The sequence below is a fragment of the Haliaeetus albicilla genome, chromosome 3 (genome assembly GCF_947461875.1).
Source record: "Haliaeetus albicilla chromosome 3, bHalAlb1.1, whole genome shotgun sequence".
Lineage (NCBI taxonomy): Eukaryota > Metazoa > Chordata > Aves > Accipitriformes > Accipitridae > Haliaeetus > Haliaeetus albicilla.
This window is the reverse complement of record NC_091485.1, coordinates 74,501,535-74,515,184: the sequence shown is the minus strand read 5'-3', so window position 1 is coordinate 74,515,184 and position 13,650 is coordinate 74,501,535. Positions and strand designations below refer to the sequence as shown.

The 13,650-nt window shown below is 41.8% G+C and overlaps 1 protein-coding gene across 7 annotated transcripts in view; it reads left to right on the top strand.

The window, feature by feature from the left end:
- Positions 1-13,650, top strand: part of TSNARE1 (t-SNARE domain containing 1) — a 482,633-nt gene that overhangs the window by 208,473 nt on the left and 260,510 nt on the right. For all 7 annotated transcript variants that reach the window (XM_069780153.1, XM_069780149.1, XM_069780152.1 and 4 more), the window contains 2 exons: positions 9,615-9,705; positions 13,550-13,624. In XM_069780153.1, the coding sequence (XP_069636254.1) occupies positions 9,615-9,705; positions 13,550-13,624 (166 nt within the window). The remainder of the gene's footprint in view (positions 1-9,614; positions 9,706-13,549; positions 13,625-13,650) is intronic.

Sequence of the window (13,650 nt, the reverse complement as noted above, 5' to 3'; positions counted from 1 at the left end):
AATTTCCCTTGCACTTCACAGCTTGCCCTTATGTTCAGAACGTTGCAGAGATGTCAGATTTAAAGAGGCATATGAAGTATATGGGATAGAGCAATAGGTGGTAAGTAGGCTGCTGAGATCCATTTCTCTTCCCAGCACAATTCCTTTTAGTCATCTCCCTGCTTTTTGAGAACGAAGTGCAATATGAAAACAAATAAAGCTGCAACAAAAAATCCTTCTCTCAAGCAAACATATTTTCAAGCTGTTTTCTGCCATATATTATTTTCACTTTTTTCTTTTCTCCTCTCTCTTGCTTAAAAAAATCAGAAAAAAATAGATCATGGCATAAGTGCCTCAAGGGAATGTGTTCAGAAAGCGCCAACACTGTTACCAACTTCAACTTTTACGCTTCACTTTGTACTTTAAAACATCTCTTTCCTCCGGCTGGCTTCCCTATCTGCTTACCACTGTACTTGTACTCCCAAATCCCTTCTAGGACAGGAACAGGAGGAAAGAGAGAAAATAAGACCAAGATGTGCAGCAGTTAAGGCCACTCTGTTTGCTCTTCCTGGGGTTGATGGAGCTGGTCACAAAGGTAAAACATACCCAGTATCAGCAAAAAAAAAAGCCGTTAGTTAGAGCAGAGGTTCCCAACCCATGGTATGTGAAGCAGCCAGATGTCATACTCAGGAGCAATGAGAGCGACCGCCTTGGAAAGGAGCTGGGAAGGTAACGTTTGAGGCTTCCCAGTCTGATCCCAGTATCGTTGTATAAGGGAGGCTGAGAGCCACACTTCTGGCTCAGGGCATGGGCATAGGTGTACAAATAGGGTGAATTTTAGGTGAGTGAGGAGGTGGTTTGGGCACCCCGTCTCAGAGGAGATGTGATCAGAAGAGCAGAGTGAGAAGTGCTGATATCTTGGTCTCAGATGCTGGAGTTGTGCAGGTGAAGGGTGTGAGTGGCCATGCTTTACAAGTGCGTGGAGATGGGATGGGGTAGGAGATCATGTCCTGGCTCAGGGGATGGGGTTGGGGTTATGTTTTGAGAATACGTGGATTTGTGATAAGGCATAGGAGTTTAGAGAGATGGATATACACTAGAAATATAGTATTAAACTGTTGGCGTGAGTTTATTTTTTGTTTGAGGAATTGGAGAACATGGGGGTGGTGTTCGGTTTTGGTGAAGTGAGTATTGTTGGGTGTGTGGAAATGGTAGGGACAGAAAATCTAGCTCCTTCTTTGTACGACACGTAGGAGTGATGGTTAAGACCAGGGAGGTGAGATGGGGCAGCGGGGCAGGTGTTATAGGGTCCAATTTGGGAACATGAGCATGTTTGAACACATAAAAGAACTATACTAAGATCATGGTTTTTGTGGACAGAAAGGTGCGTGTGTGTAGCATGTGGTACATCTGGGAAGATGTACGGAAATCCCAGGTGACTAAACCCAAAATCGTCACGTCTCATCTGAATTGAGTTTCCAGGTGGAAAAGAAAGAGATGTCAAGAGAAACACAGGCTGTGGAATCTGTACGCATCTGTCTTGAAAGCCAAAAGCTATGCCACTGCCTCTGCCAGTGATGGTACTGATGTAAATTAAATAGATCAGCAGTTTGCTAAATGCTCAGTTCCTTTGTGTGATACCTCACTGTTAGTGGATTATGCATCTGTCTTCAAAATCTGTTGTAAACGCCAGTCCATTTTCATTGTCCAGACAGCTTAACTAATTGATATTTACAGTGCAATATTTATTAACTTCAATATGAAGGTTTAGGGGGGCTTTCTTCGGTGCCTAAAAGGTGGATTTCTAACAAACCTGACGTCCCACTGGCTTTTGGTGCTGTTCTTTTGAAATAGTGTCTTCACATTACCCGTTAAGGAAATCAGCGTATAGCAAACCATCCTCCAAGCTGGTCCATGAGCTTTATGGTGACATTTTCTTCATTTCTCAGCTGGGATGGGGGGGGGGTCAGTGTGTTTCCTTTGCTGACCTGCTTCTTTCTGGAACCCATAGCACTTGACTCCTGCCGTGGTTGAACACGAAGCCTTCGTGTTTGTGCACTGCCACAATGCTTCTTGGATGTTTGTCTGTTGATTCTTAAAGCTGAGCTTCTTGGAGATGATAAAGCACCTGGTTTTGCACTTTAGACTGCAAAAAAAAAATTGGTTGGTCATTGCCTTTTTTAGATTTCTTGCTAGTCAAAGGGTGCACATTTTTCATAGATTTATAAGACAGCCTGTTTGCTACACATTGACAATTTCAGTGGTACAATCACTGCTAATGCCTTTTCTTTCTCACTTAAATCCTGATCGAGGAACTGGGTTTAGGCACATCGCTTAATTTAAGTATACACATAGGAGCATTTGTGCTTTAATACCCCTAACTAGAAATACACAAATAACAACAGCAAGCTGAAAGGTGTCTCGAGCTGTTTGTTTGCCTTTGATTTCTTGCTCACTTCACAAAATAACAAAACACCTTGCAGTCGTTTGAGTGAAATGGATTCATTTTTCAATTAAAATTGCCTGGTTTTAAGCAAAGTTGGCTTTTTTTTTTAAATGAAACCTGTATTTTCTGGGGTGAAAATGCCTACATCTCAGAAATTTGTGTGATTTATTCCCTTTTTGCAGATGTTTGCTCTGGATGTTCTTGCCACCGAAAAATTTGGGGGCAAGAAAACACATGAAACAGCAAAGGCAACTTTTACAATCAGAATAAAGCTTCAAAAGATCTACATCTCTGTTCACCAAAACTTTTCATACTCCAAGGTACAAAGTGCTGGCTCTTTTATTAATGATGGTTTCAGTGTAGTTTCTCAAGGAGAGCTAAAGCAATCGATCACTCATTCTCATCAGTAAAGTGCCCTTCATCTTTACTTTTCACAGTGCCATACCGAGTATTAAATGCATGTTAAATGCTAAAACCAAGAGAGCGAGTGCGGGAAGGATAATAGGCAAAATTAATCTGCACCGCAATTTATCTCTTGTCCATTTGTCCCTGTCTTTCCTACATACATGTGCGCGTGTAGGACATGTTCTTGCACACTGGTGCACGCACATTCACTCGTCAAGTCTATTCATATTGCTTCACTGGTTAGGATCGGTGCATGGAGTGAGAAGGATGAATTGCCCTATCACTGATAACATGGCAGCATGTCATATTATTGAAAAAAAACATCCAGCAACGACAGAAAACCTGACGTAGTGAGAAGCAGTGCTCTTAACACCACCCATGACCCTAAAACTCTATAGGACTGCTAGCTAGACACGGGGATGTAGCCGCTGGGATTAACGTTAAAATACAATAGATCGGACTGCCAGCTCCTGCCATGACATGCAGGCCTGTGCGTGTCCCTGGCTCAGCCCCACACTCAGTAAGCTCTTGCCATCGAGGGTTTTAAGGCTGGGAAACTCCTAAATAGGGAGACACTGGCTTCTTTTGTTTCTGATTCTGCTCTGAAATGCAGGAGCTAATTTCTACAGGAGTATAAATTATGAGAAAATGTATTTAAGCAGATGCATCAGTCCTCTTTTTTATCTGCATGAAGTCCTTGGGATTCAATATATTGTTTATTGCATTTTGTGTCTGTAGCTTCCAGCCTGTGTTCTGCAACAGGCAAGTGATAAGAGGAAGTTTGCATACGTTAGAGTTCACATACATAGGGTTTCCAAAAAGATTTAGAGGTTAAAAACATAAGACAACATCCATGTCTCTGCAAATTTCAGGGAAGGGGGACAGTTTCTAACACTCTTTTACAGTATATAAAATGTTTTCTTTGTCTGTGGACTACATGCAGGACTCAGAAAGTGTGTAGTTCTCCCTGTCTCTCCCTGCAAGTTGACTGGCCCCATTAACTCTGGCCACAGAGCCCTAAATGCAGCAACCCTGAGCCTTAGGTGGGCAAAATGCTTCTGAAAAACCTGGAAGGATGGCTCTGATCCAAGCTTCAGCAAAAAGCTGCAATAAATTACTGGAAGAAAGGCGTGGTAACAACTCTGTGTAGGTTGTATGTCGCTTAGTTGCTTTCTGGTATTGTTATAGGCACCTTTGGCTATGCCGCTGAGAATTGCTGCAGGGATACATCCCGGTAACCTTTTTGTGATAGATTTTAAGCCGTGGTCCACTTGTTAATGCAGAAATGTGAAAGGCACGACAGAATTAGAAAGCGCAGGCAAAGCAAGCAGAAGAGTCACGATTTGATGCCATTTATCTTAGGGCGCTAAAAGGATTATTGGGGCAATACTGAAGACACTGGCAAATATTAAGAGCTCATGGAGGGCAGCTGAGGTCCTCGGGCTGGAAAGGGAAGGACTTGCTTGCTTTTTGCCGAAATCTGGTGCAGGAAGATGGTCTACTTCTGTACAACCTAAGTTGCAAGAATAGTTCAAAAGAAAAAAACAGTTCATCAGCACCTGGAGGAAAAAAAAAACCTGACTATCATGATCAGTAGGCACCAGGGTTCATCAAAATGAAATTGTGGTGAATTAAATTAATTTCTGTCTCTGATAAGCTAAGAGGCTTACTGGATAATGAGAGAGAGGGAGGTGTAATATAGCTCCATGTTAGCAAGGCATTTACAAAGGATCCAAGGGGCTCTTTTATTAGGAAATAGAGTGGAACTTGTCAAATTAAAACTTACTTGGGAATAGTATGGGTGGGAGAAGGAAAAATAACTTGAGAGGTGACTAATGGCAGTGACATTGTTAAGCTGCTTCCCGTGGGGTCCTGTTTTGAGTGCTCTCTGAGCTGTCAGTAATGACTTGACAGATGGAGTCTGAGGCGATGCTGAACCAATCTGTAGGTGTTGCGGGGTTAAGAGCGGGTCTTATATAGTGTCCTGGAGATAATTTAGTTGAAAAACACAAACCTGAATTTCTGGTAGCAAGTCAGTGAGTAACTAGCTGCTTGCAAAGACTGATCAAATTCTGTAGGGGAGCAAGCATTGTCCTTATTATACTAAAACCTGCTTCTTCATTTTTTATTATTTATTTTTTGAAGCAATGCAAAAAATAGGTGCCTGATAGATATTGAAAATACCATGGAAAATTTTGCTAAGGTTTGCATTTCTGTGAGGAAATTTGCGAGGACTGCTATCTGACTACAATTCATATGTTTTAATCCAGAACTGCTGACCAACGTAGCTGCTAGCCTATAGCCACGTTCATCTCTAGAGATGACACAACAACCATGCTGGGTGGATTTGAAATACCTCCCCTTCTCTTCCCACACAACCACAGACCATCCCCTAAGCTCCCTAAAGAAAAATAGCACCACATCTCCTAATACTTTCAAGTGACAGGCAAATTGGAAATCTATGATGCTTTTATTATAGAATATTGTGCAGCTTGAAACTTGGAAGTAGCAGTCTGGTTTTCTCCTGACTTTTACTCTGCTGGATGATTTACACCTATGCAAAGGGGTTTGCTGACAGATCAGAATTAGAGCTCTTATTTTGCTCTGTTGTAAACGATTCCTCAACATGCACAATCAGGTCCTAAAGAAGGGAAAAAAAAGAGTTGTGAGTTGCAGTTTGGAGCCAGAACAAGTAGATTTTGCCTTTTTTGGCGACTGTAACGGTAAAGATACTTCAGGGCTTGGTGAAACAACCTTTCCTCCTAGCTCATCCTTCTGCTTTGTTTACATCTGCAATAAATAGTTATGGATGAGAGATGCCCGCTGCGTTCATCGTGCAGAAGCAGAGCAGCCCTAGAGGATGAGGTGTGGGGCTGTCTATGGGCAGTAAGTTATAGCGGTCTAATGCAGCATAAGTTTCCATCCTATAGATAAGTGTTTGCTAATACAACTGTTGAATGCATCAACCTGGATCATCCATTTCTGGAAATATCCTTAGCTCTGCTGTAAGATCATCCTGGCTGTGTAGGAGACAGCCAAAAGTGGCGGGTTACCACTCCTCAGCTCCCACAGGTATCAGCCCTTCACAAAATCCAGCTCTAAGACAGGGAAGAGGTTGGCTAAAGTCTTATGGTGTGAACAATTTCCTTACGCATATTTGATGCACCTTTACGTATTTATGTCTCCAACAGCAATGGAATATATGTGTAAACGCAGATACTCAACCTATTTCTGCTGAAGCCACAGATCATGCAGCTCAGTACTCTGCTCCACATACTATAATTTTTACCTCTTTTTGTACAAGAAAACTGCAGTAAGCATTACAGTGGCTGTGCAAAAGACAAGTATATGGTTTAAGTTATGCTGAGCTATGTGGCTTAACTGTAGCCAAACCTACCTGACCACCCAGCTCTTAAATGCATAAAACTACTCCATTGCTATGCAGCTGCACTGTGCCAAAGGGGATAGTAAATCTAATGATGTTTAAGCCACTACAGTAAAGGTATCTTTGATCTGTACCTGAAAAACTTAATATTGCTCTTATATTAGGGATCAGATGAAAGTAAAATAAACCATATTCTGTATTATAAATGAAAATGCCTTTCTTCTGCTGGAACTAGAAAACAAAGCTCTTTGGGATTATTATGAGTGGCAGCAGGCATGGTGAGGCAGACAGAAGTCTTTTTCCCTTGTCGATCTTTGCGGTTGCATTTGGGGTCTGATTATTTTTTGTTGACTTGGTCATTCATCAAGTGTCTCAAAGAAATGGCACAAACAGTAGTTAAGCTCCTTCATTCTGTCCCTGCGGAGAAGGGAAGCAGCCGTCATCGCATCTGCCTCTTTGCTATGCTCATTGTAAAACTGGATAAATAAATTAGAGATATGATCGTTCAAAGAACAAACTGTAAGCAGCTGCGCGCTGGTGATTATGGATTCGGTGGACCATACTTCTCGGGTAAAGAAAACAGCAGCCATAGGAAACTCTTAGGCAGCAGTGTGGCACCTCTTGTATTATTTAGTGCATTGTCTTTGCAATCTTTGTGCATACAGAAATGCACAGCTAGCGATGTTATTCTTCCTAAGAGATGCCCTTTTTTTTTTTTTTTTTTTACTCCTAGAGTGCTTATTTTCAGAGTAGCACTGTAGACAGATAAGTCTTTTACGTCATTTATATTTTAGATACTCCGTATCTCCATAGACTGAGTATTTAACTTACTTGTGTGTGGAGGACTTTTTCAGAAGCAAATTTTATTCATCAGAGACACCCCTTTAATTAACTTCCACACTTCCATGGGGAGAGGAATATAAAGAAAGATAATAATAATAATAATAATAATAATAATAATGACATATCTTGTTACCATTACATATTATAATAAAATGCTGCAGGGAGTGGAGTTTCAAGGCCTCTTTTTTAATGAAGATCTTAATAGCATTTAATGTAAATTAAATATAATCACTGTCTGATTCCTAAGCTGAAGAATAAGAAGTTAATTGTGCCGACAACATAGTGGGAAGTGCCAAAATCAAGCACCAGCATGTTGGTTAAAGTGTGTTTTGAATTAAGAAGTGGAAGGCAGAACTTTTATTTTTCATACTCATGCTCCCAGTTATTTTGCAGCAGTTCAGTGCAAAGTTTGTGCGCAGCGTGGATTTATTACATAAGATTTCTAACATAAAATTTACATTAGAATGCAAATGAAGGAGACTTTATTTAACTTTAGAGATTGGGAAGGATCAGACGCATGAGCCTAACAAGCCATTTTACTTTGGGGATGGGGAGTTGCTGGTATGTAAATCCCTGACTCGTTCTGTGGGCAGATAATTTAATGAGGTCTGCAAAATGATTGGACGTCAACTCCAGCATCTTGCATTGCATTAAGAGGAATTAGTTGTCTAAGTTTTGAAACTGCTGCTTATGGAATTCATGCACTTGGTGGCAAGATTTACTTGATTAAAAGATTGGGGATCAGGCTAACTGTGTACTCCTCAAGGTAGGTGACGTGACAGGATTCAATTCCCAGCTCCCTATCTTGCAATGACAGTGTGGAATACCTGTCTGTGGTAGATATGACCTCCTCCATCTCAAATTAAAAGTGATGTAATTAGTCAGCCGGTGCAGTGGGTCCTGGGATCATAAATAAATGAAATGCATTTTGATGAATGAATGCAGAAATGGTATCTTAATTTAACTAAGCAGAGCTGAGAATAACTAGTTATTGGATCCAGCCTTGTCTTCATATGAGATTATTTCTCTTTCCTGCATGGTGCTGAAGGAGTCCATGCCTTCTGTGTGCTTGTTCAACCCTTAACATACATCTGATTTACTGTTCTGCAGCTAAGAGATGTTTTCCTCATGGTACGCTTCAGGTACGCTTGCATACCTGGTAGGTACAATGCGTAAAATTAAGTGTCCTTTTATCCTAGACAGCTTTCCCACCTGAGCTGTCTGCAGAGAGATCTTAATTCAGTGGAAAAAGCCTGCCAAACTTTGCTATGGGGGTGACAATCGCAGTTTGTGATGCCTATGTCCGTCTTCCCTGACTAGATGGAAATGACAGTCAGTGGAGTGCTTGTTGAGAGGTCTCAACTTATTTGTAGTTAAGGTTGCATTTGGTAAAGACTGTTTGGGGGCTGGCCTTCTTCCTCAAGGGAGGTGCTGAAGGAGTTGATATAAGTCTTGAAAGAGCTGGTCTCCATCAGTAGACAGAGAAGCAAGAAGGAGCTAAAGAGCCAGGATGGGCCATGGGTATTCAGGACAGAAAGGCCATAAATAGTCATCTTAATATTTTTTAATCAAAGCACTTCTAGTCACTCCACATCCCACCCACCCTGAAAAAAGAGCACTGACAAATGAGTCTTTTCAATACAACCGTGGCTCAGATGTGTCCTCTAAGAGAGAAAAAAGATTATTTTCTCCAGGTCTCTCTCGAGACTTTCTAGATTTTTTTGACTGAAGCATTATGAAAAACCACCCCTTTCTGACTAAAAAGATGTGAAGTTCTCCCTGGGGAAGCTTAGAGGCTGAAAATGCCCCATTGACCTTATAAAGCTTGAGAACTGGATTGAGCTAATAAATACATTTAGGCAGCATTTATGTCTCTTCCCTCTACTTTGTGTGGTCCCAAACAGTGACGCCAGCAACCAGTGCTTGCAAGAAATAATGGTACTGGAATTTGGGGTGTAAAGGAGAGGGACAACCATGACTGGAGAGGGGACTGGTTTGGCTCCCTGCCTGCCTGTTTCAGTGCTCATAAAGCAGCACTGCACCTTTGCGTTAATAGTGCTTTCCTGGAGATACTATGTCATTAGCAGATAGATGATCATGGTAAGTAAATTTGTCTTGCTCAATTTCTGTCTCTTCAAATTTCTCATCTGAGTACAAAATTTTCCTGGGAAAGCTATCAGGTAACTCCCCAGTCCCATCTCTTTTTGCTGTACAACGCTTCTTTCGACAATTTTAGTGGCAGTACCAACAATCTGACGGCCTCGTTACCTGTCCACCCCCTATTTTCACCTTGTCTTCTCCCATTGACTTTGCAGGTCCACAGCCATTGTCTTTGTGCTGATCACAGGAAGATTTTGGGCAGCTCCTCGCTAGTATTTCCTACAGCCTTCTGGTTGCCATTGCTGGTCAAGATCCTGGACTTATGTAGTCCTACTGTGGTTCCGTGTGCTGTGTGTTGTGTTGTCTCAGTCGCTCTGCAGCTTGATAAATTTCTGTAAGTGTCTCTTTATGCAATTAATTTCAATTGCAATTCCCATCATCTCTTCTCTTCTGCAGGCATGCAACCCAGCAGGAGACTAATAAAACCATCACGACTAGCACCAAAGCCATCAAGCAGCTGTCTGAGGTTGTCAGAGGCTCATCCAGGGTACGTGTCATTCAAGATGCTGTTGGGGGAGAGTGCTGGGTCTTATGGAGGGAGGAATAATGAAAAAAGAAGTGGTAGCGGGTGCTTTAAAGCTGTTGAGCGACATGGCTTGGGTTTAACTTCCTTTCCTGTTACACAATAAGCATAGCTTGCATTTATAAATGACCAATGGGCAAACAGCTGCAGAAACCAGTTCTTCTCCCAGAACTGGATCATGTGGAATTGGAAATCAAGAGCTCAGTAACCAAGCCTTGACTAGCTCCCGCCCATCTCAGGGTCTCACTCAGTTTGGGTGAAAGTCCTACGGAAATCATCTGGCTCCACATGGGTTTGGCACTGGTTAAAGACTCAGTTGTGCAGTGGGTGCGCTGGGTGCAGATCAGTTTGGAAGTGCATTGAAGTCTCCGGAAAGGGCAAAGCTGTGGAATATGTCTGGATATGACATTCGTTCAGTGCTGTATGCTAATGCAAAGGCAGCGGTGGGGATAGATAATTACAGGCTCTGGCCAGGTCAGAGCAGGACTCTGAATTACAATTTACCCCACAGCAACCCCATCCGTTGTACAACTCACATGGGCATCATTGTCACAGGGGTATGAGGGATCCCCAGTCCAACAAATGGATAAACAGAACATTTCTGACCTTTCCACAAAGACCTTTATACCCCATATGTTCCTGCTGACTTTGGCCTGTGGTCTGCATTGTGGGGAAGAACAGAAACATACTGGGGGTGGGCAAACTCCAGCTGGTGTGAGAGTTGAGAATCACCCACACAACAGGTGATTCAGCAATTGAAATGAGAATACGGACAATTCTTTTCTACTTCATTCTGCCTAGCGGTTTTCTGTTACATTCTTGCTTCCAGCATCCATATAGTTTCTGAGTCAGGAATTTACCTGAATTGGTGTTTTATCCTCGCTCAGTCCCTGCCATTTTCCAAAGTCCTGTATCACTTCAACTCTGTTCTCACTGTCCTTCCACCTAGAAAAAACACTGCCTTAAACACACAACGTATCTCTGTCCAAGTGGTTTTTACAGCCTGGATTTGTGTCACTTACCAACAGGCGTATGAGATAAGGGTCGAAGAGCTGAATCACCCCAGGCTACTTTTGTAACCTGTGGAGGACCAAGTACAATTCAGCCCACCTAAAAAAATGAATGGGTGATGGTCTGCTCCAGAGAACGGAGAGAAAAGCTTGGAATGACTGTTCCCATACGTAGACACTGACCTTATGCAAGCATCAGTCTTAATACTTTGGTCTTTTTTAACATGTTGCTTTGATTAGTGAAGGACTACAAGGACTGCTTTTTCCTTTTTCTTGCATACTCTGAGAACAATTACATCAGAGTTTGATGAAACAGAGGGTGCTTTCTTGGAGTTACGGGGATCTGGACGTTTTTGTGCTGATCTCCTGGCTCCATTTTGTGACATAAATTGGGTCCCCAAGGGAATCAGGCAAGGTCACCTTAATCCCAATTATAGTGCCACACATGAATGTCATTATTTGCCCTTGAAACCCATGTAGTGTCCACTGGGGACTCTCAAGAGTATAGCTTTTACTGTCATGGGGAGAAACATTGCTAAGTTAAAGGGAGAACATTTAAGAGCTGAAGGAAATAGACATACAAACAATTATAGTAATATGAGGAATAAACTTGCCTGTCTCTATTGGCATCACATAATAACTTTTTCTGCTCCCTGGTCAATTAATTTAACAGAATTTATTTTTTTAACTCTTCTTTTCTAACAGTGTGCAGTTTAAATAATTAAACCTCCAAATTTTGATATAAAGCCTGTAGCCCTCATCCCTTATATAGAATAAATAGATCTGGCAGGTATTGGCTGCTGGTGGTAGTTCCCTCTTGGGGATCTGGGTAGCACTGCAAACTTTTCTCCCATAAAATTTCTCACAGCCTGAAAAGCCTTTCATTAATTTAGACCTTTATAGTCAGTCCTTTCCAATCCATTATTCTGTGTATTGCTTTGCATGCACACATGGACAAAAAATATTTTTTTTTCCTTCTTCCTTATTTTCTACCAGTAATGCACTGCCAACAAGGTGCACTGTGGGTTTCTCCTGCTTCCCTTGAAGCTCCAAGTGCTGCTGAAGCTATTCGAGTCAGGATGCCCAACTGAACAAATTGGTAGTATTTTAGGAGCAAAGATACTCATGTAAGCGGATCAATGTGGTACAAGACAGGACACTGATGTAAAATAGCACATGGCTATTTTAGGGCTTCCTTTCAAACTAATCTCGAAGGACTGGGGAAGTTTAGATTGGATATTAGGAAAAATTTCTTCACCAAAAGGGTTGTCAAGCACTGGAACAGGCTGCCCAGGGAAGTGGCTGAGTCACCATCCCTGAGGGTATTTAAAAGCCATGTAGATGTGGTGCTTAGGGACATGGTTTAGTGGTGGATTTGGCAGTGTTAGGTTTATGGCTGGACCTGATGATCTTAAAGGTCTTTTCCAACCTATATGGTTCTATGATTCTATGGCTTAAATAGAGACACCTATGTGGAATTCCAGGTTTTTGTAGAATGAGTGCTGGACAATTAGATCAGCTCTCCAGGGTGGCAATCTTATCTTCTTTTGCATATGTAACAAATATAAGGTTTATAGACCTTTATCTGTAAAATGGGAATAATACTTGCCCTGTTCTAAAAAACGTTTTAAATCTTTGGATGAAGAACTGTAAGACTGGGATATTCTTCTGTGTATGAAAATACTACCATTAAAAATTAAAGATATTTATCCTGTCCTTTATAAAATTTACTTTTGTATTCTTAAGCAGTTGTCTGAAAGAGCTGAAATTGCTGTAAAGTGAATATTTCTGCTTAGGAGCTTCAGTGTAGATTGGGTTTTGTTTGCTACTTTTTTTTTAAGGTGATGCCTCACTTCCTTGCAGTTCTTTCCCCTTTGTAAAACTGGACATGCAAGTTCCAGCACACCTGACATCTGAGATCCAGGAGGTAGAATAGTTCCAGAAGAATTTTAATTGCCTGACACAGTTTGGGTTTGGTCACTCCATCTAAGAGCTGCGATTCTGCAGCATGTTGGATAGTTACATCACTTTTGTTTAAAACATAGATCGGTATCTTGCTGGGGGAAGCTCCAAAAAGAAAGGTGGTGACATTTGGGTACATGTTTTGAAAAAACATGGAGATAAGTTGGTTTCTTACAATCAGGTCCTAGGCCAGGCAGAAGGAAGGTTGGTTTGGCCGATGGACCTCTCAAGTCCAGTAAATCACCCGTTACCATCAAATGAGGTGATGAACTCCATCATTGGGTATCATCCAAATAATGGACTTTTTGACAGTAGGATCCCTTGGGTTATCATCTCCAGCAGATAATCCGAGGCTGGATTTTAGGAAGTAGAAGCAGGATACCATCTTACAACCATTCTGTTCTGTTGATGGCAGTAAGGTATTCATTTGCTTGCGTTTCACAGTCTTTAAGAACTGGTATTGGAGTGAGACCCCCTTCATGCAGTAAGCAGGACAGCAAAATGTCCCACTATATATCCCTGCCACAGAACGTGTCCGGCTCAGACAGCAGACCACACAGCAGTCATGACTTGAGTGCTATCTTGAATATCCAAGGTGCCATTTTTTTTTAATTTCTTTGGCCTGAAAGATCAAAGCATCTTGTGCTCCCTTCGTAAAATAAAACCTTGTAGCATCCTGGCAGCCCCAGTGAAATTGAGATTTTAGAATACTGTTTGTGCCCACTTTGTTTACTTGGTGTCTCCCACCAGGACTGTTGCCCGTGGTCACAGGTAGAGTCTACTACTGGATTTATATCTACAGATCTGCTAACCAGGCCTCTGTTTTTCCAAAACAGCAAGAACGACTTCAGCTGGACAGGCTGAAGAACCAGCTGTCTGATGCCATCCAGAGATACGGAGCTGTGCAGAAGGTGAGGGTCTCTCTTGCTTCCACTCT